Below are 25218 nucleotides of genomic sequence, written 5' to 3' on the forward strand. Positions count from 1 at the left end.
AGAAAACTTGGTGAGGGGTGGGTGTGGGAAGGTATGTGGGAACAACATCGATCTGGGGATCACAAGATAACTTATGGTGGTCCCGTCATTCTCAGAGTCGTTAGGTGGACATGGTTTCCACTTTCTGATCTCTAGATAACAGTGGCCAGGCTCAGTGGCACACTCGGTAATCCCAGTGACTAGAAAGGCTGAGGCAGGAGATTGCCCGTTCAAGACTGGGCTGGGTAGCTTAGCAAGGTCTCATATCAAAATAAAAAATAAAAAGGACTGGGGATGTGGCTCCGTGGTAAAACACCTCTGGGTTCAATCCCTGTCACCCAAACAACAACAACAACAAAATAGATAACGTAGCAAAGTTTCTGAATTATAAGTTTCTTAAAGATCATATCTCTCTTTGCTTAATCTATTTATTGTATGAGCTAATTAACAGTGTACAATGTAATCTTCATAAGTGAATGAATTCGTGGTCACTTTTAAGATTTATAGGTTTCCCAGGAATCTGAGAGTGAGGGACCTGGAAAGGTGGGAGGAGCTTTAGAGTGAAATCATATTTCCTTGTCTTTCCTTGTGTCTCCCTCCTACTTATTCGCTCATTTCGTCCACTGCACTCAGAGCAGCCCTGGCTGAATTCCCTCTCCAGGGCTGGTCTGGGTGAGGATTCTGTGACAGCTGTCCTTGGCTTGTCCTTGAGTAAGTGCTTGCTGGAGAGAAGTGGCGTGAGCACCCTGAAAGGCTGCCTTGAGGAGATAACAACAGAAGCATTATTTCAACTTGCACAGTCATCCTCCCTGTGCAAACGGCTCTCGAAACTTCCAACCTAGAAGTAGGAACTCACCCAGAAAAGTCGTATTCTTCTCCTATTGCATTTTTGGTTAAAAGCAGTTAGGATGACAGGCAGGTGGCTTACACAGTGGCTCAGGAGGCTGAGGCAGGAGGATCTCAGGTTTGAGGTCAGCCTTGGCAAATTAGTGAGGCCCTAAGCAACTTAGTGAGACCCTGTCTCTAAATAAGAAATAAAAAGGACTGGGGATGTGGCTCATGGTTAAGCGCCCCTGGGTTCCATACCCGGTATCCAAAAAAAAAAAAAAAAAAAAAGGAATTAGGACTCACCAGGAGACGGCCAGACTCCTCTTCAACAGCCAGATTCTAAGTCCCAGGGTGATGGCCTGACCCTGTTCTCAAGACACTGCAAAGACCATGGAAAATTCTAGATCTGTGCTGGCTCCCAAGGTCACTGAGCACTTATGACAGGAAACAGGAACTTCCGACAGGTGACAGCAGAAATGAAAACCGGGGTCAAGGGATACTGAACTTTAATTGGGGGGTTCAACCCCCAGGGAGGGCAGACCAGCCGCTCCCGGAGGAGAAGGGAGCTGGTGTTTATCCCCCTGTGAGCGGCGGCGCCGACAGAGGTCAGGACTCTTCATGGGCTTCGGGTACATCCGCAAGGCATTTTCCTTTCCCTGTGTGAGAGCTTCGTCCTGGAGGTCAGCCCACAGCCCGAGGTCACCTCTGTCCTTGAGCGCTGCAGCTGCTGAGAGGCGGCGGGTGGAGGAAGGTGCCAGTCAGGAGCCGCAGGTTCAGGGCCCGGGAGGGCCGGCAGGGGTGGCCCCCAACAGTTTCACCTTCTTGCTAGTTGATCCTCGGTGGCTCTAAAGACACCCGGGTGACTTTGGCGATGTGCCTGGTTTTAGAGGTCAGTAAGCTTGTCCAAGAGAACGAGGGTGGAGAACAAGCCCTGCCTTCAATGTCCACTCCTCGTGGGGGTGGGGGCAACCCCACCGTCTCACTACCACCCAGCTATACCCCAGCCCCTGCTTTAAAATATATGGGAAAAAATATTTGTAAAAAACGAGATTTGACATGTGAGAAAATGGTCCTGCTGAGCAAGGGTGCTGGTGCTGGCAAGGCACAGTGCGGAGAAGCCCCAGGAGGCTGCAGACCTCCCCATTCCTGTTCCGGAAGTCCGGTACTTCAGGAGTGGAATCATAGAGCATTTGCTTTTTTGTGACTGGCGATTTCACTTGGCATGATCTGTGTTGCTGCATGTGTCAGAACTTTCCTTTGCAAAGCTGTGTAATATTCCATTGTATGGAAAGGTCACAGTTTTGTTTATTTAGGCATCTTGGGGATGAATACTTGGATTGCTGCCATCTTTCAGCTATTGGGAATAATGTGCTGTAAACACAGTGTACAAAAATCTCTTCAAGTCCCTACTTTCAGTTCTTTTGAGTATATACCCAAAATGGAATGGCTGGATCACATCGTGATTCCCTGTAATGTTCTGCGGAGCTGCCCTACTGCTTTCCGTGGTGGCTGAACCATTCCACATCCTCAGCAACAGGTGCACAGGGGCTCCGACTGCCCCACCTCCTCGCCAACACTTGTTATTTTCTGGTTTGTCTTTGTGTGTACACATCCATATGTGTGAGGGACTTAGCCCAGGGCCTCTCACATGCTAGTGAAGCCAAAATTAAAGACAGGCAGGGAGGATAGACAGGGGATCGGGTCGAATTGAGAAAATGGAGGCCAATTTGGATCCCGGAAATTGGACACCACCCTTGGGACATTGGAATGTCAGTGTCTCCATAGCCCTTTGATCACCAAGATTACCTGCTTATACTGCCCCTCCCAAAAGGTTGCAGACAGGGAGCTGTTAATTAACGCCCCCTGGATCACTCCATTGGCTCTTCCCCCAGCCCATCTTGGCCATCTTCTGGGCCTAGTCCTGTAGGCAGGAAGGAGAAAGATAAGGGGGAGAGAGCAGGAGAACAGAGGAAATTAGTCTATCAAAGGGGCAGGGTGCTCTCGCTTTTTGGGATACCGGGCTACCAGCCATGGCCCCTTCTCCCTTCCGGGAGAAGTCTGTGTTACAACCGTTAAATAAAACCTGCTGTATATATGCTTGCCTCTGCGAGCTTCTCTAACGTTCAGACTTCAACCTTTGAGGAAGCAGAACTCCCACCAAGAACTGTAGGCATCCCTGGGCAAGCGCGTGTCGCTGAGCTACGTCCCCAGGCCCTTGAACATTTTTTTACACTATGTAAGCAACCAGTCATGGTAGCTCATGCCTGTAATCCCAGCCGCTTGGGTGACCGAGGCAGGAGGATCCCAAGTTCGAGGTCAGCCTTAGCAAGAGAGCAAGACCCTGTCTCAAAATGAAAACTGAAAAGTGCTAGCCAGGCAGCTCCGCGGTAGAGGGCCCTGGGGTTCCATCCCTGGTACTGCAAAAGAGAAAAAGAGGAAAAACTTCGGTCGGGAAAAATATACATTTTTCACAGCTAAGAACATTCGTGATGACAAATGGTGACAGAGATGTCAAGGAAATTCAGGAGGTTGTTCTCCATTCAGCCATGAAGAGGACTCTACGGTCACAGTGCCAGCCGTATACAACAAAATGTAACTTCAGCTTTATCACTAACTACCAAGGGGCGCTGTCTCAATAGCATCCAAATGGTCATGTCGGGCACACCTGTGGCCTGTCCACCCGCTCCCCGACTCTTGGTAACTACTGGGTTCTTGGCCTTTTACAGCCTCGGCTTTGCCCAGTGATCTGGTTGGGTGGACGCGCTGGGCCTGACTGTGTGCTCAGCCTTGGCTGGGTGGTCCACTGGCAGCTGGGCTGAGGTTTCATGGGATGTGGCCTTCCTGTGACCACTAAAGGCCACACGATCTGACGAGGCCACTGCAGAGGAGACGAAAGCTGTGGAGAGGAGTCTCGTGGCACTTTTGGAAGGCAATGGTCCTCATTCTAGATAACCTTGGAAAAAGCCACTTCTATCAAGAGAATTTTCACCAGGTTCAAAAGTAGAAAAGTACACGGAGGCCCTGCTTCACGCTGGCGCTAATTCCTTGCATTGTTTCGGTGTTGCAAATTCTAATATTTCATCTTATTCCCAAATACTTCAATTTACATTTTTTTTAAAAGGACACTTAAGGGCCGCGTGCGGTGGTGCACGCCTGTAACCTAGCTGCTAGGGAGACTGACGCAAGAGGATGGCGACGTCAACGCCAGTTGGGCAAAATGAGACCCATCTCAATGTGTAATGTCACAAATGACGCAGGCAGGAGAGGGGAGCAAACCTCAGATCAGCAAGCTTTCCTCGATTCTGCGCGAAGTCAACGATCAGGCACGGGAGGGGCACATTTTCTGGGTATGGAGCTGGCCCCGGTTACAGAAGGAGTCTGGGTCTTATAGTTTCACTGGAGACTGTGACATGCAGCTGGACACTCAGGGGCTAGTTGTGCAGGTTAGAACTTTAACTCTGGAAGGCAGTTGTAAAAAGTGCCACCTCACTGTCACTGGAAGAGCTCACAACTGGGTGTTCACTGTGCTCCTCTTCCTCCAGGACCCATTGTTACCAGAGCTTCCCGATTTGCTTTTCTCCTTCCAGGACCCCTCTGCAGTGGGGGACGGTCAAAGGCCAGGGCCCAGCATGGCAGTATTTGCCTCCTTCCTTCAAGATGCACTGGGTTTGGGAAGGGTTATTGTTTGCTTTTAGTGGAGATTCTGGGGAGGAATTGGGGCAGGTGGGTGGGGGGAGGATGAAAGTTTGCTTTTTCCCCTCAGGGGAAAGGAATTACTGGGAAAGGTTTAATGTTTGGCTCATTTGCATTCCTCCTCCTGGGCCACACCGTCCCTTGTTTTTCTTGGGGAGCTGTCTGGTAGGAATATTATTTTCCATAACTATTCACTGGGGATCAAAATCAGGGCCTCACATTTATCAAGAATACAAGTAACAATAAATGTTGGCGAGGATGTGGGGAAAAAGGTACACTCATACATTGCTGGGGGATTGCAAATTTGTGCACTCACTCTAGAAAGCAGTATGGAGATTCCTTAGAAAATGTGGAATAGAACCACCACTTGACTCAGCTATCCCACTCCTCTGTTTATACCCAAAGGACTTAAAATCAGCATACTACAGTGATGCAGCCACATCAATTTGTATAGCAGCTCAACTCACAACAGCTGAACTATGGAACCAACCGAGGTGCCCTTCCACAGATGAATAGATAAAGAAAATGTGGACATATACACAATGGAATATTACTCAGCCATAAAAAAGGCTGAATGTTCTCTTTGCCATGTGGATGTTAACACACAGTGGGGGGTGGGGAGAATTGAGGCTCATTGGATTAGACAAAGGGGACTGAAGGGAAGGGAGGAGGATGGGAATGGGAAAAAAAGTAGGATGAACTGGACACAGTTTTCCTGTGTTCATATATGAATATATGACCAGTGTAAGTCCACATCATGTCCAACCACAGAATGGGAAGTTAAACTCCATGTAGGTATGATATGTAAAATACACTCTACTGTCATGTATTGCTAAAAAGAACAAATAAAACATTTTATTAAGAAGCGAGGGCCTCAGACACGCTGGGCAAGTGCTCTCCCGCCAAGCCGCAACTCCAGCCCCTCTCTCCTTCTGCTGGTCCCGAAAAGCAGTCCTCCTGTTGTCTTTTCCATCTGAAGGGCAGGCCAGGCTTGGGCAGGGCCCGCAGGTGCCCCAGCATTTCCTTGGCAAGATGCTTCACATTCTGAATGTGAGAGCCACGAGGAGAGCCTGGGCTGTTCAGGACAGATGTGGGTCCAAAGGTGTCACAGGGCAGGCCATTTGTCACAGACTCATTGTCTGCTGTGGCTCAGTGGCAGAGTGTTTGCTTAGCATGTACTAGGCCCTGGGTCTGATACCCAGAACCACCACCAAAAAAAAAAAAAAATATATATATATATATATATATATATATATATGTATGTTTATGTATACACACACACTATGTATGTGTGTGTGTGTGTGTGTGTGTGTGTGAAGCAAAGTTTACCTCCTGCCTTGAGGAGCCACGTGTAAATAAGTCCATTACAACACTGTAGGCATAGAGCATCCAGGAGACTGTATGGCGGGCGTTGTGGGAGCGCAGAGGCAGGCAGGGGAGGGACGGCTGCCTGGAAGAGGTGATCCCTGAGGCGAATCGTACACTATGGCCAGGTACAGCAACCTTCTGCCTTTTTAAATTTACTGATTTGCTGAGGACTGTGGGTTAGGAACAACTCAAATAAGAAAACTGAGATACTGGATCACTGACAGATGCTGCCTGACATTTCTGAAATCCTGACACATCGGTGCCAGGGGCTTGGGACAACTTTTCTGGGGAGTCTTACTCAAAGTCTGTTGCAAGACCTAACCTGCCAAGGGGCTGATCTCGTGCAGCTGCGGGTTGCGGTGGCTCCGCCCACACTGGCCTTCCTGCTTCTTTCCTGCACTGTGTATTTCCTTGGGCTGGGAGGGTCTGAACACTGATCTCATTGACTTTACAGCAACTCCAGGAGGAAAGGATGAGACCAGAAATTTGACCAAGGCCAACGGAGGGGCCAAGATTGGAGTCCCCCTTGAAGCTATTCTGAATTCCAGTGAAGGTCAAGGCCAGGGATGCAGACACACGTCCAGCATATGGACTGGAAATAGGTCTGTGGTCATGAGGACGCTGGGCCATGCCAGGGATTCTGCCCTCTGTAGGAAGATCCAGTTCCCATGATGCAGGGTAGTAGTGCTGGGAATGCAGAGGAGCACAGAGGTCTCTGTCCATCGTCGGAGTCTGCTTTCAACATTTACTCCTTGTACCATCTGCAGGGCACACTAGGAGGGGCTGCTGGGGACACAGGTAGCAAGAAGGCCTGCCATGGAGACATCGCCAGTCCTGAAGGCAAGACACACACAGAGGAACCCAGTTCTAATCCCCTGGGGGGAGGAGTGTTTACTCTCTCCAAATGAGTGGAGCAGAGTTCTGGATGTTTCTTTGGGTCAAGTGGGGCTATTCCAAGGACAACCCCAAGACAGGAATGTCACCCTAACCCAACAAAAGACACAGCGCTCTCAGGTGGAACCGTAGTAAATAGAGACACTGAAGGGGCAGATTTGGGAATGCAAAGGAAAATAGTACTTTTATTGCTACAGAGAACAATCTCTCCTTTAGTCCTTGGGAACTGGATTCTCTGTATATTTGTAAAGCAAATTGTTGGGTGGCTCTGTGCCAGGGCCACACTGACCTCTAGTAGACCTTGCCTGGAGTTGGCACCACAGCCCCCAAGAGGGTGGGTCTGGACAGCGCTGAGCTGCTGCCAGCTGGCACCAGGCTCTGGGTGGCCTAGATGGTTTCTTTGAGGGCAGAAGTTCCCAGCTGCTGCAGAGCAATTTCTTCACTTTTCTCTTCTGCCTCCTTCTTGGAAGGGGCTTCTTTCATTCTGTTCAAAAGCAAATGGAAAATTCCGTCACCTTGCTTAACCATCTGCCTGTCTTGGCGGGTCGTGTTGAGAACTTTCTCAATGGTCTGACCATTTCATTCCGGTTTTTATTCTTACCTTTGAACTCTTCTATACCTAATCTTTTGGTTCAGGGGTTTAAATTCATTATAATTTAATTTTTGATTTTGATTGATATTTAAAAAAAATTTTTTTAGTTGTAGATGCACGCGATACCTTTATTTTGTTTATTTTTATGTGATGCTGAGGATCAAGTCCAGTGCCTCACATAGGCTAGGCAAGCGCTCTATCACTGAGTCACTACCCCAACACCTTGGCTGCTTTTTCTTGATGATTTTCTTCACATAGTAGGTTCCTTTCCTCTCTTCCTACTATCCCATATTTTCAGTGCTGCCCTTTGAACCGTCTAGTGTTTTGATTGGCACTGGGCTGATTCAGCTCAGCGTTCATTTGCCTCTTCCCCATGATTACCAAGGAAACCTGCTCAATAGAGGTAATTTGGAGATCATTTTTAAAACATAAAACCTCATTCATTTTTTTGCTGGGGATGTGGCTCAGTGGTAGTGTTTGACTAGCAAGCATGAGATCTGGGTTCCAACCCCAACATCACAAAATACAAAACCAAGAAATAAACAACAACAAAAACAAACCCTAATTTTTAAAACAGAAACATCATCCATACTTTGAGGCAATTACTGCCACCAGGGTAACATATTTCTTCTCTTCCAAGTCAGTTTCATGAGATAATTAAGAAAACATGAATAATTATATACTGCTGAACAATATTCCCCATGACAAACTTTTTCCTTGCAGTACTGGGGACTGCCCATAGGGGCACTCTACCACAAGCTACATCTCCAGCCTTTTTATCTTTCATTTTGAGACAGGTTCTAGGTTGACTGGTCTGGCCTTAAGTTTACAATCCTCCTACTTCAGTCTCCTGAGTCATCGAGATTACAGGAGTACGTCACCTTGTCAGTTGCCCATGCCATTTAAAACTCTTTTTTCAGTACTGGGGACAGAACCAAAGGCCTCACACACGCTAGACAAGTGCCCTACCACTGAACTATTTCAGACTCTGCAACATACTCTCTGTATGATGAACTAGAATTTTAAATTGTTGGGTGTTTGGAAAATTTTTTTTTTCTGGTATGTGATGGATATTTTTATATATAAACTGGGACCACACGTCAGCTTATTTTCTTAGGATAAATTCCTTGAAATGTCACTGCTACTTAGAAGAATACAAAAATGTAATGATCAGTAATGCCAAAGAAGTTTCTAGAAAGACCCCTTACCCACACATGGTTCTGCATTACTATTACCATAGTGTTTTAAAATCTTCTCTTTCTGGATAATTTTACATAACTCCCCCTTCTTCTCCTTCCAGTGCTGAGGCTGGAACCCTGGAGTTCTTGCCAGGCAAGTGCTGTCCCACTGAGCTGCACCCCTGCCTCTAATAGCTCCCCCAATAACTTTAAATTTGCATTTGTTCGACTCTGGCTGAGGTGCATATTTTCATTCAGTTTACTTCCTATTTGCATTCCTCCTTTGTGAATGTTCAATTCTTACATGAAAGAACTTTTAAAACATGGTTAGTCGGCTATGCCTGTTGCGCTTGCTCCAACAAGAAGGGTCACGACCTAATGAATCACCTGAAAAACGTTGAGCAACACTGTTCTGCACAATGGCCTGAAATGTCTAGAGCCGAGACTGAGGCCCTGTTCAGACGGAGACTGATAAGGCTAACTCGACAGAAAGCTCTTTTAAAAATATAGCTTAGGGCTGGGGACCAGCTCAGCGTTAGGGCCCCTGCCTAGCGTCCTATGCTTCAGTTCCATGCCTAGCAAAACAAAACACAAAACCAAAAGCTGTAACGCAGGCCACATCAATTCCTTCCTCCTGCGCACTTTCTTCACCAACTTAGAACCCTAAATCTGGGCTGGGTTGTGGCTCAGTGGTAGAGCACTTGCCTCGCGTGCATGGGGCACCGGGTTCGATCCTCAGCACCGCATAAATAAATAAAAGACGTTGTGTCCATCTACAACTAAGAAAGTTAAAAAAAAAAAAAATTAGAAGGAGCCTAAAACCTCTCAAGACTGACTGCCACCAGCTCCAGCCCCACCTTGCAGGCCAGGCACTGTGGGACCTCAGGGGATTTCAGAGGCTGTTCCTTCCTCCAAGGACATATTTCCCTTCTCAGCCTGGCTGACAGCCCCTCCTCCTCCACCCTCAGAGTCTCTCTTGATGCCACATGGATTTGTGTGAATTTACCTATATTTTTCTCTAAGTCTCCCTTACTCTGTGAGCTTCAAGAAGGTAGAGATCACATCTGTTTTTTCACACTATACTTAGGTGACACATGGCAAGAACTCCTTGGATAATAATTAAATAAGATTTCAAAAAGCCTGAAAAATCTTCAGCCTATAGAACTCTTCAAAGCCTGACTGGCTTTGGTCACTAATCTTCCTGGGGCGCAGTTCCATCTGGACGTGCTTCTGCCCATGTCTACCCAGGGGCAGGGCTTGGCTTCCTTGAGATGTCAGCCCATTTGTGTGTTCTGCTTGCTCAATAAGCACTGTGCCTGCTTCCACTCTCATAGGCTTCCAATTCAAATTTTTTTCTGCAGAAGCTCACATGAGATGCAAGCTATTAGATATGGAAAATGCAAAACCCCAGAACCGTGAGGCCTGAGAAACGGGGGTGAAAAAGAAGGCCACGCATTGAGAGCTCTCTCAGGGCTTCCTTCCCAGTGACAGAACAGTTCCAGAAAGGAAGCCAAAGCATTGATCCTTCCCCAAGTACATCCTTTCGCAGTGACAGAACGATGGGACCCTGAAGGGAAGGGGTTACACGCTGAACGCTGACCCCAACCCTCCATTCTTCTCCAAGTAAAAATATTGCCCAGTAAAAACAACTTCTAAATTCTCACAAACCTGTTTCCTGAGTGCACAAACGGATATGCTCGCTAGATCACCCCTCAAAATAACCTATAAAAACCGAGTCCCTTCCTTTGCTCAGTGGCTCATTTTCCACCAGGAAAGTGGGTTCACCGGCACCATTTCACCCCTGCATCCCCTGTTCCGGTGTGAAACTTCACTTTCTGAATAAACAGCTGAGATGACTGGTGAAGTTTGCGTCCTGCCTGGTCTTTTGGTGCTAACACAAACAGGCACTGGGGGTGACTAATTTACTGTGGGCACCTGGTACCTGTTCTAATCCCCAGGGAAAGCTGTGAGGACACGGGGGATCTAGAGGTGCATGAAGTTGGGGGAATGGCAGAGGCCGGGGGATTGTCCTTCAGCTCTTTATGAGAATGACAACCTGTGTCATCAAAAATATATGCAAATACTGGGCTGGGGAGATAGCTCAGTTGGTAAAGTGCTTACAGGGCCCTGGGCTCAATTCCCAGCACCGCAAAAAAAAAAAAAATTAAATTAAATTTAAAAAAATACATATATATGCAAATACTGATTATATTGGATTAATGTAAAAAATGCATATGCAAAGCATTTCTTCTCGCCGCCTCTTCCTGAACAATCCCAAAGCTATGATGAGGGTAGAGCAAGTAGTGACAACCTGGCCTCGGCTGTCAGAGCCCAGCTGAGGTGAGCAGGTGCCCACCAAGGATAGTGGCCTGGCCTGGGGTGTCAGGACCCAAGTGGGAGAGAAGGCTGTCCATACAGGGGACAGCTCCATGTGAAGGGGAGTCTGCGCCTGCGGCTGTGCAGAGGGCATCGTGGAGGGAGAGGGCAACACTTTTAGGTGCCCCTACCCAAAATGAACACCGGGTAACCTGTAACATCAGCAAACTCTGACCAAAGGGAACCTCAGAAAACTGGTCTGTGATCTTTAAAGCTGTCAAGGTACTTGTTGCTCTGTGGTGCGTCTGAGCTCATTTCTAAAGATGGAGCCAAGACTGGTGAAACAACGGTACTGGCTAGTAATTTATCAAGTGTGGCCGGGGCTTGAGTTTCCCTGGAGCCTGCCTTCACCAGCTGTCTACATCGTTTATTAGAATCACACCTATGGTCTGTACCTGACTTGCCTGGTAATGAAGAATGGCTTTGGCTATAACCATTGAGAAACTAAAAACAAACAAACAAAACTTTCAGCAGACTTGTGCCTTGGCTTCTCTGAGGTGCAGAATCCGTCTTGATGGCTTGAGATACCGAGACAATACATTCTGGGGCTAAGCGAGGGCCCCGGGGATGTGCTGTGCCCTGCCTCTCTGTGCGGGCCTGTGATCTTCCCCTGCTGTATTGTACCCACTCTCCCATGTGGGACCTATATTGAGTGCACTTTCGGTGGCATTGTCCTTCCAATCGTAAAACCCTGTGGAACTGCGGGAGTAAGGAGAATCAAAGAACACCCGAGAACCTACTGGAGCTGGAGGAAGATGAGACTACTAAAAGCACCATGATTCGGATCTGGATCCTCTTGCTTCGCAGGACATTGCTGGGGAAACGGGCAGAACTGGAAGCCTGAAGATGGAATCATGGTCATATGGCGATACTAACTTTCTGATTTTTAAAAAAATGATCTGATTTTGATGGTGGTTTGTGATTAGTGGGAGAACATCCTTTTTTTTTTTTTTTTTTTTTTTGTGGTGCTGGGATCGAACTCAGGGACTCCACTGGGCTATCTCCCCAGCCCTGGGAGAATATCCTTGTTTGGAGGAATGCACTGAAATATTTGGAAGGAATGCCTTTCTCTCAAATGGTTCAGGAAAAAAATAGTTATTTGTCTTGTGCCAACACTCCCCCATCCCTGCTCCTCAAAATTAAGGGTCTTCACTGTACACACTGTGGCTGAAATGCCTCGCTCAGGGGCTGCCATATCAGATTCCCTCTCCGTCTGCTGTCACTTCACTCTGTGACCTCTCTAAGGAGGCCGGGAGAGTTCCCCCAGGCTCATGGTTAGGAGAAGCTTCCCTTTCCCTGGGGAGCCGGTGTGCTCTTCCCTCCAACAGGTCTCCCTTGCTGTCGCCCAGAAACTCAGAGCCCGACTCAAAACCCTGCTTCGACCTGACTTTGCTTCAAATTGCGCTTGCCTCTCCCAGCTGTCCCCATTGCTCCATCGGGCTGCACTTCCGACCTCACCTCGCGTGCGTCTCCGGGTCTGGGGTCTATTTCTTTGGGATGCTGGGGAAGAACTCAGGGCCCCGCGTGCTAGGCAAGCGCTCTTCCGCGGAGCGGTACCCCCGCCCTCTTCTTTCTCTTTTAAGGTCCGTCGTGTCGCTCCCCTGGAAAGCTACGCCACCCGAGGCCACGGCGCGGAGGATGGCTCCTGCTCCCCGGCTGTTTCTGGGTGACCACGGCCTGTTCGGCCCCGCGCCCCGCCGTGCCCGGCCGCTCACCTCCTCTCCATCGCAGCGATGGTCTCCACCAGGGGCGCGTTGCGGGTCTCGGTCAGGAAGCAGATGACAACCAGCCCTGCCAGAATCGAGGTGGCACCGAAGGCCACGGGCGGCAGGACGGGGTTGACCTCCCCGAGCGTGGTGACCAGGGGCGCCGCCAAGCCCCCGAGGCGGGCGTTGACCGAGGCGAAGCCCATCCCCATCTGCCTGTGGGAGGCGAGGACCTCAGCAGCCAGGGCCCCGGGTGTCGGGGCGCAGAGCTGCTCTCAGTCCGGGCATCTCCCCCACACCCACCTGATCTCCGTGGGGTACAGCTCTCCGGTGAACAGGTACACGCAGATGAAGGAGCTGGCCAGGCAGCCCTTGCCCAGGGCGGCCTGGGCGGTGCGCAGGATCTGCATGTCTAAGTGGGAGGGAGGGAGGCAGAGTTGTGGGGAGCCGGGGGTGGCAGAGGAATGTGGTGGGAGGCTGGGGGACCCCAGGAAAGAGGCAAAGGGTGAAGTTCAGGGGCCTAAGTGGGGATGAGGGGGGCGAAGCCACCGGGGGAGTGTACATCAAGGCAGGGATCCTCAGTTCCCATTTGGCACTTAGAAGACCCAAAACGCCCTTCTCCCACTTCTGCCTCCTTCACCCCCGCCTTTCATTTTTTTTTTTTTTTTCTTTTTTTTTACCAGGGATTGAACCCAGGAGCTCCACTGCTGAGCCGCCGCATCCCCAGCCCTTTTTATATTTTTTTATTTAGAGACAGAGTCTTGCTGAGCTGCTTCGGTCCCTTGCTAATTTACTGAGGCTGGCTCCGAACTCTCATCCCACTGCCCTCAACCTCCTGAGCTGATGGGATTGTAGGTGCGCCACCACATCCTGGCTCTCCTTCTGCTCTGGTTTGTGTCTGTCACCAAGTTCTGCTGGGGGACGCAGGATAAGCTTTGGAGTCAGGCCTGGGTTCAGACCCCAGCTGTGACTCAGCTGAGTGACTTGGTCAGTGTTACCGTCTCCTAGTCTTCCTGTCCTCATCTCTCAGGTGAGGAATAAACCAGCCCCTGCCTCACAGGGTTGTCATAAAACGGACATGATGTCACTAGTGCGCGGAGTGCTTAGCATTCAGTGAATGTGTGCCATTATATTATTAATATGCATGTCCTGCTGCTGTTTATACGTTGCAAAACCCCAATTTGGATGTCCTACATCAGAGCAATCATCAAAGAATTAAGGTACTTCCTTTGGATTGGTGGCAGCCCAGGCTGCACACTGGAATTGGGGGGTGGGATCCCATAAAATGCCCATGCCTGGGCCCTACCCCACATCTATTATATCAAAGCCTCAAGTTTGGTTATTTTTTTGGGGGGGGTGCTGGGGTTCAAACCCAGGGCCTTGTGCTTACAAGGCAAGCACTCTACCAACTGAGCTATCTCCCCAGCCCCTGGTTATTTTTTTAAACGTCTCCAAGAGATTCTAGTGTGCAGTTAGAGTTGAAAAACACCAATCTCAATGAAATATTATAAAGGAATAAAAAATCAGGCCGATACATGTTTTTACTAACAGGACAAGGATGTTTACAATATATAATGAAAGAAGGATATTATATATGAATAGTGTCCTTTATCCATGCACACATATATATAGTGATAATCCTATTTGCAATATTGCATATATATAATGAAGTCTCAATTATGTCAAATACAAAATTTATAAAAATAGAAAAAATTATTGGAAGAAAACATGTCAAAATACTAACAATAAATCTGTCCATTTTACAGGTGAAGAACCAGAGCCCAGAGATGTTAGACAACCTGCCCCAGGCCCTGGGCAAAGCTGGGGTCACACTGGGCACATGGTTTGGCACATGCCTAGGTCCCTAATATTCGATCCTCCCGCTTCTTGCTGAAATCACTGAAGAATTTTTAAGTACAGAGGGTTTGAGATTCCCTTTGCATGGGTGTGGAGCACCTGGGCACTGGGATTTTCAAAGAGCTCTGGGTGAAGGTGAATTTTAGCCACGTTTGCATATTGTTCCAGGCCAGCCTGGCTGAGGTTCAAGTCCTAACTTTTCGACCCATGGACATGCTCCCTGTTCCAAGTGGACACACACACTGGCCACACAGAAGTCTGCATTTTGGCACTCCAGCGACCTTAATGCATTAGTCTGGTCTTGCTACCAAGATTGCCCTTGATCTCAGGGCAGACGTATGTCCTTGGTCTATCCTCCTCCTACGCTGACATGAGGCCATGAATCCATAGGCACATTTTCCCCAGATCCAGAAAAATGTCCCTCGACCTTGTTCTCCCATGGTGTGTGTTGCCCACTGGACCCCAGGGGCTCCCAGTTCTCCTGGAACCTGTGTCACAGTATCCCCGTGGGGCAGCATGGGCAGAAGCAGTGGCTTACCTTCAGGCACAAATATGTTGGCAATGACCATGAGCCCAGCCAGGATGAGGAAGGAGGCTACTGTGGCCCGCGGCCCACATAAATCATGGTGGTGGTGGCCACCAGCATGGCTGGGATGTCAATGATACCAAACAGAGCCTGCACCAGGTAGATGCTGAGCCCAAACTATCTGCAGGTCCATTGCCAGGCCGTAGTAAGCCCACAGAGTTGGAGAACCTGGCAAAGGCGGCAGAATGGTCTAGTTTCGCTCTTTCACTGTCCTGGGCCCAGGACAGGGGACACAAGGATGGGTGACATAGGACTCCTCTCCTGGGGGAGTTAAATCCACTGCCTTTCCACAACATCCCTTCCTGGTGTGGTAAGTCTCTGACTTTAGTCTTGGAGCCCAGACTTCTCCCGTCATCTCTTCCTAACACCCACTGCCCTGAGTCCCATCCACGGACCCTTTCAGCACCACTTAGCACGGAAGTTAAAACAGTGCTAAAATAAAACCGGAAGATGGAGGTGATTTAAAGGACCCAGGAGACCCATGACATAGCGGCCCCAGTGGCCAAAGCCAGAACAAAGAAGGAGAATAAATAATGTAGTATTTACTAAATAAATAATGTTACTAATTATGACCCAAGGTATAAATGACATATACATGAATCGTTTCAATGAATGACTTAACAAATCTGGATTGGGGATATAGCTCACTGGTAGAATGCTTGCCTGACACATGCAAGGTCCTGGGTTTGATCCCCAGCACTGTAAAAACAAATAAGTTCATAAAAGTTAAAATAATTTTTAAAAGAACCCTATTTTACAGAACAGATACAAACATTTGGGTGAAGGTAATTTCAGCCAGACTCTACTTCTTCAGGAGGTAGAGCCTAATGCCCTTCCTTTGAGGATGAATAGACTTACTTTCAAATAATAGATATGGATTTTTTGTGTGTGTAGTCCGAGGGATTAAAGGCAGGGGCATACTACCGTTGAGCTACCCCCAGCTCATCTTTACGTTTTTATCCATTTCACATCTTCATGCCCATGTATCTACTGGACTTCTTTTTACCCACCTGACAAACTCCATTAACCACCTTCTAAGACCCACTTAAATGCCACTGCTGTGTGATGCCCTCAGCAGCCAGGAGCAGAACTGCTGTTTGAACACTTGTCATATTGCATGGACTTTATAGTTGCCCTCTCTTTTCCTTTCTGGACCTGGAAGTGTTTTTTCAGATGGACACTTCCCAGAATCTCCTGCATCCTCCCAGAATCCCATAGAGAGCCCCAAGGGATAGTACAAGGTACATTCTGGAAAAACTGCCTATGAGATTCCAGTGACACTCATCCCTACCCTCAGATGAAACCTGCCCCCTCTACCAGCTCAATGAATGTCTCATCTGTCACTACAGCACACAGCAGAGGACTCCATTGGAAAGGGAGTGGGTGGGATAAGATTGGTTTTGCAAAGCTTACCTGCTCGTTGCATTAGGAGGATTTCTGGGCAGAGTTTGTCAGTGGGGGCAGAAGGCATGTTCCTGCCTCAGGTCAAAGTCTTGGGATGAGCCCCTTACCTACCAGACCACCATGAGACAGCACGTGACCTTGCGGATGGCTGGGGTTCGGAAGAGATCCAGGAGAGAGTTGGAGGTGCGGACGCTTGCAAACTCACTCTGGATGTAGGAGCTTACCACCTGGGTGAGGAATGTGTGATCGGTGGCAGCAAAAGATCCAGGGCCTCTGTCCCTGCTGGGAACACCTGTGGGGGGTCCTCTCTGCCATGTCCAGTGTGGAGGAGAAAAGGATTAACTGCCAGAGGAGGATGTTGGTATTTTTTCTGTCTATTACCCAAAAAACTTATCTACTCAATGAACACACAAGAGCCAATACTCTTCTCATATGAGAGGGGGCGTGACGGGTTTGCCCATACCAGCTCTGGCCTCTTCCAACAACAACAAGGAGTCGCCCAACTCTCCTTTATAATACACAGGTAAAGGAGCCAGGACTGGGAGGAGCTTCTTCTGTGATGGACAGATAGGGTGGAGTTAGGGAAGCTATTCTCCTAAGGGAAAATTCCAGGAGATAGGGAATCACTCCCATGCAGCGCCACATGCTTCCCAGCAGTTCCTAGAAGCCAGGCCTCTGCATCCCATGGCTCAACTTAGTCTGATTCTGCGAAATAAGGATGACTTCCCATGAACACCTTCATCTGTGGGAAGGGGAGCCATAGTTGTGATCCCTGGTAAGATGGTGGCCCTAGGCGCCTCTACATCATGGAACTGACGACCCTCTGCAGGCTGTTTCCAGGGTTTTGAGATAAAGCACAGGTTCCAACATGTGCCCCAACCCTACTGGCTCTGTGGTTTGGGAGTCTATACTTTGCCTTGTATAGACTTGGAGACAGTGTCAGGCAGCGGTTAAAAGCAGAGGTTCTGAGTCACTTCCGGCTGTGTGGGAAGTCACTTTGGCTGATTACTTGACCCCTCCAAACTTCAGTTCCTCATTGGCACAAATGAGACTTTAAGTGAGATTATGTATGTGAAGCCATTAGCATAGTTCCTCACACAGGCTTCATAAACAGCCAGTATTGATAATAAATGGCAACTATCTTGTAAAGAATGGTATTTGTAATAAATGGTGCTCTTGTTATTGATTCTCCAAGAATTTTATTTTACGATTGCCATTTTAAGTTGTTTGTTTTTATTAAATTTTGACTGGAGGTCAACGTGAAGGCTATTTCCTTGCTGCACGGTGGACAGATCCACGAGAGAAGCAGTTGAATCATTCGCCCCATCACCCAGTCATTCAGTGCTTAAATGACACCTTCTCCACACCAGAACTCTGCGCCTAGATGGCAGGTGAGGTGTAATGGGAGGCTGCCCGCCAGACGGAAGGTCCTTCCCAGCCCTCCTTCTACACACCCCGCTCACCTCCGGGGTCAGCCTTTCCCCTTCCGCCTTTCTCCCGTTCATCACGGCCACCTTCCGCAGGTTCCGCAGGGCTTGTTGGGACTTGCCGTGAAGGAGGAGCCATCGGGAAGACTCTGGCAGCCACCTGGGAGGGAGAGAAGGGTGCAGAAAGACCAGGACTGGGTGGAGCTCATTCCGTTTCCCAACCCAATTATACCTACATCCACTTCTCTCAGATCCTAAAAAATGGGTGCATTGCCCTTTGTCTCGGAACTAGGAAGACTGGAGGACATGCCACCTTCCCTTTTCTGTAGTATATAGTATCACTGAAGGTCCTTAAGACTACACTGGACCCAGTATCTGTTTCTTTCTTTCTTTTTTTTTGGTAATTGAACCCAGGGCTATTTAGCCACTGAGTCACATCCCCAGCCCATTTTATATTTTATTTTGAGACAGGGTCTTGCTAAGTTGCTTAGGGTCTCACTAAGTTGCTGAGGCTGGCTTTGAACTTGTGATCCTCCTGCCTCAGCCTCCTGAGCTGCTGGGATTACAGGTGTGTGCCACCGTGCCTGGCTCTGAATTTGCTTATGATTCTGTCTGTGTGGCCTTTAATAAATCCTGATCCCTCTCTGGGCTGTGCCTCAGCCCCCCTCTTATAAAATGTCATGGACCTCTCCTGAGGCACAGAGGTGCTGATGAAGGCAAAGTAGTTGGTATGTCTCAGAGCCTCATGCTGATGGAAGGGGTTTATTTATTTATTTATTTTTATTTTTATTTTTATTTTTTTAATTTTTGGTTGTCAAGGGACCTTTATTTTATTTATTTGTATGTGGTGCTGAGAATGGAACCCAGTGCCTCACACATGCTAGGCAAGTGCTCTGCCACTGAGCCACAACCCTGGCCTATGGGGGTTGTTTTATGAGTACTCAGGAGCCTGTGGTCCCCACGAGCACTTTCTGTCTCTGTGTCCCCACCAGGGCAGCAAGCCCCCACCATGGCCCATCTCCACCTGTCATGGGGCCAGGTGAGTGTTCCGTCACACAGGTGCTCTTGCCCTCCCCTGGCTCTGCTGGACATACCAAGAACAGAGGAAAAAGATCAGGAAAGGAGCTGAGACCACAAACTGTAGCCACCGCCAGGGGCGGATCAGGTATGCCACGCCAGCCAGGATGAGCTGACCCAAGGTGAAGGAGTAGCCCAGCAAGATGCCCGCCACGGTCCGGCCCTGGGTGGGCATCCACTCCACAACTGCAGAAGAAACAGCAGTACACTCAGGAGACGCCCTACCACATGGCTCTTAATTCACCCGGCCCCTTGATGGCGACTTAAACTCATTCCAAGATCCGCTGAGACAAAGTGTTCCCACCTCATTCCTAAGCCCAGGGGGAGTGAAAACTAAATGCAAACAATTAAACCACAAGAATGCTAGAACTCCTGGTTAGTTTTTTTTTTTTTTTTTTTTTTCTTTTTTTACAATCTTGAAATTCCAAGAATCTCACAATCAGAAGCAATAAAATGAAGGTTAAACAAATTTGAGTTTATAAAAAAAGAAATGTCTATATCGGAAATAAGCAATATAAAACACAATAAACAATGTCATAGCGTCGCCAAAAAAAAAAAAAAAGACAAAAATATTTTCAATGCAACAGATAAGAGGCTGTTTCTCTAATATTCGAAGAGTTCTTACAAATCAATAGGAAGATTATCAACAAGCCTAAAGGGAAATGGGCAAGGGATGTGAATGGCGGTTAGAGAGAGAAATACAGTGGCTCATAATCCTATCAAAAGACACTCAACCCAGCTGGCGATGTAGCTCCATGGTAGAGTGTATGCCTAGCATCCGTGAAGCCCTGGCTTCAAAAAAGAAGGTTAACTTCATGCAAAGACAAAATGCCAATTTCTGTACATAGCAAAAGTTGGAAAAAGCCTAAATGTCTATCTGCAGAAACTGTTAAATAAATTGTGACACATCCTTACAAGGCATCCACGACAGATTAATGAGGACGCGTCTTTCCAAGGGGCACTGAGCCCGTGGGCGCAATCCACCTGCCAAGCAAATCCTGTTTCTGCCTCCAGAGTTCAGCCGCCATCTGCTTTCTCACCTGCTCTGCTGCCACCCTCTGGCCCTGTTCAACCTTGGCAGGGCAGAGGCCTCTTATCTGGCCTCCCTGCTTCTGTTCTGGTGCCAAGTGGCATCTGCCAGAGGGATCCTGTCAAATCTCAAACACTAAATCAGGTCAGCGCTCCACTCAGCACCGAATCCTCCAGTGCCTCCTGCCTGCTTGGAGTTAAAGCCAAAGTCCTTCAAGCGGCCACGAGGTCCCCCAGGATCTGCCCTGTCACTTCCCTGAACTCCCACCCCACTCCAACACCACTGGAACCTCCTTGCTCTTGACCCTGGGCATGGGTTCACCCCTCCTGGTTGTTCCCCAGGTCCGGATTTTTTTTTAAGCGTAAAAGAGTAGGACTTATTCAAGTGAGAAGAATATAGAGAGAGAAAGTTCCCACGAATGGACAGGGGCCCAATAGGGGCTGCCCGTGCCTGGGATGTTCTACCCCAGAGCTCTGCAGGACTTTCTCCCTCACTTCCTTCAAGTATTGTTCAAAATGACAGCTTGTCAATGAGGACTTTCCCTGACCACTCTGATTAAGATTGCAGACCCCTCTCTGCACCCCGGCCATTGTCATTCTTAGCCCTTTGTGGGCCTCCGTTTTCCTCTGCAGCACCTGCCACCTTCTAATGGACTGTAGGATTTGCTTACTCGCAGAATTTTATCCATTCTCCCTCACTCGCACTGACTCCAGGAAGCAGGGTCTGCTTGCTCAGGCTGCGAGTCCAGCACCTAGCACTGTGCCTGGCACACCACAGGCCCTCGGTCAGCATGGCCAGTGATGGCATTGCTCAGTGGAAGACTCAGGATGCAGAAGAGGGGCTGGGTGGAGCTGGGTTCCAGCCGCAGCACCAGCACCCGGGGCAGGTGTTGGGGAGGAGCAGAATGGTGTGCATAGTAACAATAGTAACAAAAAGAGGGGAGATATAAATACATGTCAGGGTCACCCCACTTTCATGGCATGACCCAGGGTCAAGGTGTGACCTGTTGCAGGAGGCTCCAGAGCATCCGAGTCTGTAAAAAGACTTCATAGCAGATTAAACTGCCCCAAGACAGTGTGCCCAGCCGCCAGCAGTGTCTGATGTGTGTGTGGCATGTGTGTGGCGGGTAGGTATTACAGAGGCCCTTCTAGCCTGAGGTGGACCTCAGACATCTGCTCCAGGTTGTGACTGGACACCACTCCACAGAATGCAGTGGGTAGCTGAGATCCCACCGTGTACTCAGTACCCATCACTGTCACAACGCTGGGAGAGGCAGGGAAGGGCAGGTGCACCAGCCTGCTGCATCCTGGTCTTCCAGCCCCCAAACTTCCCCTCCACCCTGAAATAAACATCTCACTCTGTCATTGGACAGCTGAGGGTGGAGGCGGTTTCTGAGCCTAGGAATAAGGTGAGTAGTTCGAGTGAAGCACAGGCATGTCTCAGGCCTGTGTCCAGGGTGGGCTTCCTACTACCACATGATCCTCTCCACCAAGACCACCAGCCACCAGTCTGGGGAGAGGACTGAGCTTGTCACTTGTTGGTTAACACTGCCACCTGGTCTCCAAGAGGCCAGGTCTCTGCCACGGAGCTAAGAACGACCAGTTTTGTTTTTCCAGTACTGGAAATTGAACCCGGGAACAGCTCTACCACTGAGCTACATCCCTAGCTCTTTTATTTTTTATTTTGAGACAGGGTCTTGCCAAGTTGCCCAGGCTGACCTCAACCTCGTCATCTTCTTGCCTTAGCTTCCAGAGTAGCTGGGAGAAGCCACCAGCAGCCTGGGTAAACCCCACCCTTATAAGAGCCACATAATTTCAGGGCTGTCTGCAGCCCTGGGGACCATCCCATCTCACTGCCCTCTGTGTCCCGGTCACCTCTGTGTCCCCACACTATACCTGGTATGCAATGGGCACTTAGTAAGTGGTTATTGTTGATTAACTTACAAATGAATGAACCCAATCCTCTCAGTTCACAGAGGAGGAAAAGACCCAGACCAAGGACAAAGCTGCCAGGGTCCACACGGGCTGCCCACAGTCCCAAGACCTGCAAGCCCAGGTCTCCCAAGCCCAGAACCTGGAGGGGGGTTTGAGCTGAGGCCCCTGGATGAGAATTCCAACCAAATGAAATAAGGAAGATGCCCCAAGACAGGCTGCCAGTCCCCTCCCCCCAGCCCCAGCCCCCGGGCTCCTCCGTGGCTGAACTCACCCAGCGAGAGGGAGCTGAGGATGATGCCTGAGAAGGTCATGCCCATCAGGAACCGGAAGACGCAGTAGGCGCTGAAGGAGTCGATATACGCCGTGGCGGCCCCCGACACTGCCAGCTGCAGGTATGACCAGACCAGGGGGATCTTGCGGCCCAGCCTGAGCCCAAGGAATGGACACAAGCATTAGGCTTTGGGAGCAGCAGCGGCATCCCCAGAGGAAGCAAAGCAACAGCCTGTGCCCAGCCTTCTGCCCTGGTAAGGGGTCTCAACCAAAGGGAAGCTGGGGTGCCTACAAAAGCCACTCCTCAAAACAGAACAGGCAACTGCCAGGACCCAGGCTTTGGTGGCTGGAAGGACACCAAGTGGAAGAAAATTGGAGATGAGGAGATTTATTCCAGGCACGGGAAAGGCAGAGGTTCTGCAAAGACCCAGAGACAGGTGTGGTGGGTAGAGAGGGTCCCCTGGGTGTGTTGTTCTGCGAGAAGGAGGCCTCCGAACAGAACTCACTGCAGATGAACTCTTGGCCAGACCTAGGTTGTGTGAGCAGGACCAGCATCAAGTCTCCCGGCCTACAGGGAGGCTGAGGTGAGACAGGAGGAGTCCAAGGTCAGGGTGGCAGGGTTATGGCACCCCATTGCAAATAAGGATGCTGGGCCAGAGTGCTCAGCCCTGGCTTGGCCAGGAGGGCTGCAGGCCAAGGAGGTGTGGACGGGATTTCTTCCCCACATGCCCAATGACACACACACTCATTCATTCCTTTCTTCATTCATTCATTCATTCATTCTTCTACAAATGTTCCAGAGCTGGACTTCATCAAAGCCAGGGCCAGGCTGTGCTTCACTGTCCGTCTGTGGGAGTGAGTTCTGGCTCATTTGTACACAGGACACAGTGTGGACATTAGGGAGGACAGGACAGCTTTCCCAAGCGAATATGGAGAGGCCTCCAAAGTGAAGCCACAGCCGGGGGCTAGACCCCGTGTGGAGTGCGCCTGCATCTTCACAGAAACAGGCAAGCAGGCTGGGGCGGGGCCCAGCGGCAGAGCACCCGTCCCACGTGGCAAGGCTGAGTCCCATCCCCTGCACAGCAAAGGAAGGAAGGGCAAGCATACGTACTGACTGTGTCTAAAACCTCAAAATGTCTCTGGGAGGGACTAGCCGGAAAAAGGGCTTTCGAAGTTCTCACTACAAACAAGTGACAAACGTTTAAGGTGATAGAAACACTACGCTGATTGATCATTGTACATTATATACTTGCACTGAAGCAGCACCTCGTAACCCATAAATGTGTACGATCACCATGTGTGCATCAAAAGTTATAAAACTTAATAAAAAATTAGGAAATGGAAATAGGGACTGGGTGCAGCTCAGTGAGAGAGCACTTGCCTAGCATGCGTAAAGCCCTGGGTTTGAACCCCGGCAACACACACACACACACACACACACACACACACACATGCACACACACACGCACACGCACACAAACCTCTCTGGTTGGAGATGGAGAAACTGGACTGCCCGTGGAAATCCCAGGAGGGAGGGATGGGAGACAGGAAAGGTTTCTTCCTGCATACTCCTCTGCATCTTTTGGGATTTGAGATGACGTGAATGCACTCATGTGTTGTCCATTGAAAATTCATGAGTAAACTTTCATAAAGAAAAGTTAGCACATCCGGGCACCATGGCACCCACACGTAATCCCAGTGACTTGGGAGGCTGAGGCAGGAGGATCACAAGTGCAGAGCCAACCTCAGCAGGGAGGCCCCAAGCAACTCAGGGAGACAGTCACTAAATAAAATATTTTTTAAAAAGAGCTGGGGATGTGGCTCAATGGTTAAGTGTCCTCCGGGGTTCAGTTCCCGGTAAGGGGCGGGTAGCTAGCACAGAGGCCGTCACTGGGTGGCTGGGACCCTCACTCCCAGAAGCTCACCTGTCTGCCAGGCTGCCAAACACGGCAGCCCCCAGCAGCACCCCGGCCATGTAGATGGACTGAGCCAGGTCACGGAGGGTGCGGGCCTCACACACCAGATCCCACTGCAAGGGGAGGGAGGGACTCTCAGCCCAGGCCTCGGGTAGCAGCCCCCACCCCGCCCAGCCCCCTCTGACCTCCATCACGATGGTAGATGGGAAAACGCTGCGGTCGTAGACCCAGCCGTCCCTGCAGTCCTCGGTGGCCACCCCAAGGACGGAAGTGTTGGGGCTCAGAAGGGCCCACTGAGGCTCTGTGAAGCGCTGGCATGGCTCAGGGACCCCATGCTGGTCAAGGGGTATGGTGGCCCTCAGCCAGGCCCCTGAGTCGTTGGTGGTGGCCTCGGTGCGGTTAGTGGGATGCTGGCAGTGGTGGGGGACCACGGCAGCCGTGAAGTTCTGGAGGAAGTTGTGGCAGGCCAGCAGGCCACAGGGCAGCAGCAGCAGGGCCGTGTAGGTGAGCTGGAAGCGGCCCACGCCGCCCAGGATGTCCAGCAGGTCTGTGAAGGCCATGGCCACGGCCGACCCAAAGCCCAGCCTGCCCGGGGCCTTATGTAAAGGGACGGGGAGGGGCTCTGGGAGGCGGGAACCAGGCCGGCGCCTTGAGGACCACAGACGCCCTGTGTCCCGCGCAGCTCAGGAGTCTGGTTACACCTCACTGGAAGTTTTGTGTGTCCCCCATCTTCAGGGTTCCCCCGCCCCTGGCCCTTTCTTCCTGTCTCTCTCCATCTCTCACCTTTTGAGTTAGAAAAGCGAGGCGTCCGGAAAGCTGCCTCACTGTCCGAATCTGCAGGTCCAGCTGCCCTGCCCACTGTCCCCGCTAGAGATCTCAGGGGAGGTGGCAGCACCAGCACCACCGTTTCTTCTGGAGGCTATCATGAGGCCTCAGGAACGATTCTGCCTGAAGGCGCATGGGATAAAGTCCTTGTCACTGTGTTTCAAACCACCTCTGGAGCTGTAAGTGCTTTGCAGGTCCGAATCACAAATAAGGGGGGCTGGTAATTATGGCTGCTCACCCTTCCCCCACTCCATGAGAAGTTGGAGACTTGGTCGCAC

General features: G+C 49.9%; 1 protein-coding gene across 1 annotated transcript; it reads right to left on the reverse strand.

Annotated features, from left to right (window-relative positions):
- Window positions 1-6708: 6708 nt before the first annotated feature.
- Window positions 6709-24675, reverse strand: LOC124958067 (solute carrier family 22 member 20-like). The gene is given in 13 exon segments (XM_047515761.1): window positions 6709-7246; window positions 12624-12830; window positions 12918-13026; window positions 15010-15081; window positions 15084-15174; window positions 15176-15208; window positions 15210-15225; window positions 16573-16688; window positions 17925-18048; window positions 18983-19151; window positions 22201-22355; window positions 24125-24228; window positions 24301-24675. Coding segments are annotated over 13 exon segments (1668 nt in total). The 3' UTR covers window positions 6709-7149.
- Between the last annotated feature and the right edge of the window lie 543 nt (window positions 24676-25218).

The sequence above is a fragment of the Sciurus carolinensis genome, chromosome 11 (assembly GCF_902686445.1).
Source record: "Sciurus carolinensis chromosome 11, mSciCar1.2, whole genome shotgun sequence".
NCBI classification, from domain to species: Eukaryota; Metazoa; Chordata; class Mammalia; order Rodentia; family Sciuridae; genus Sciurus; species Sciurus carolinensis.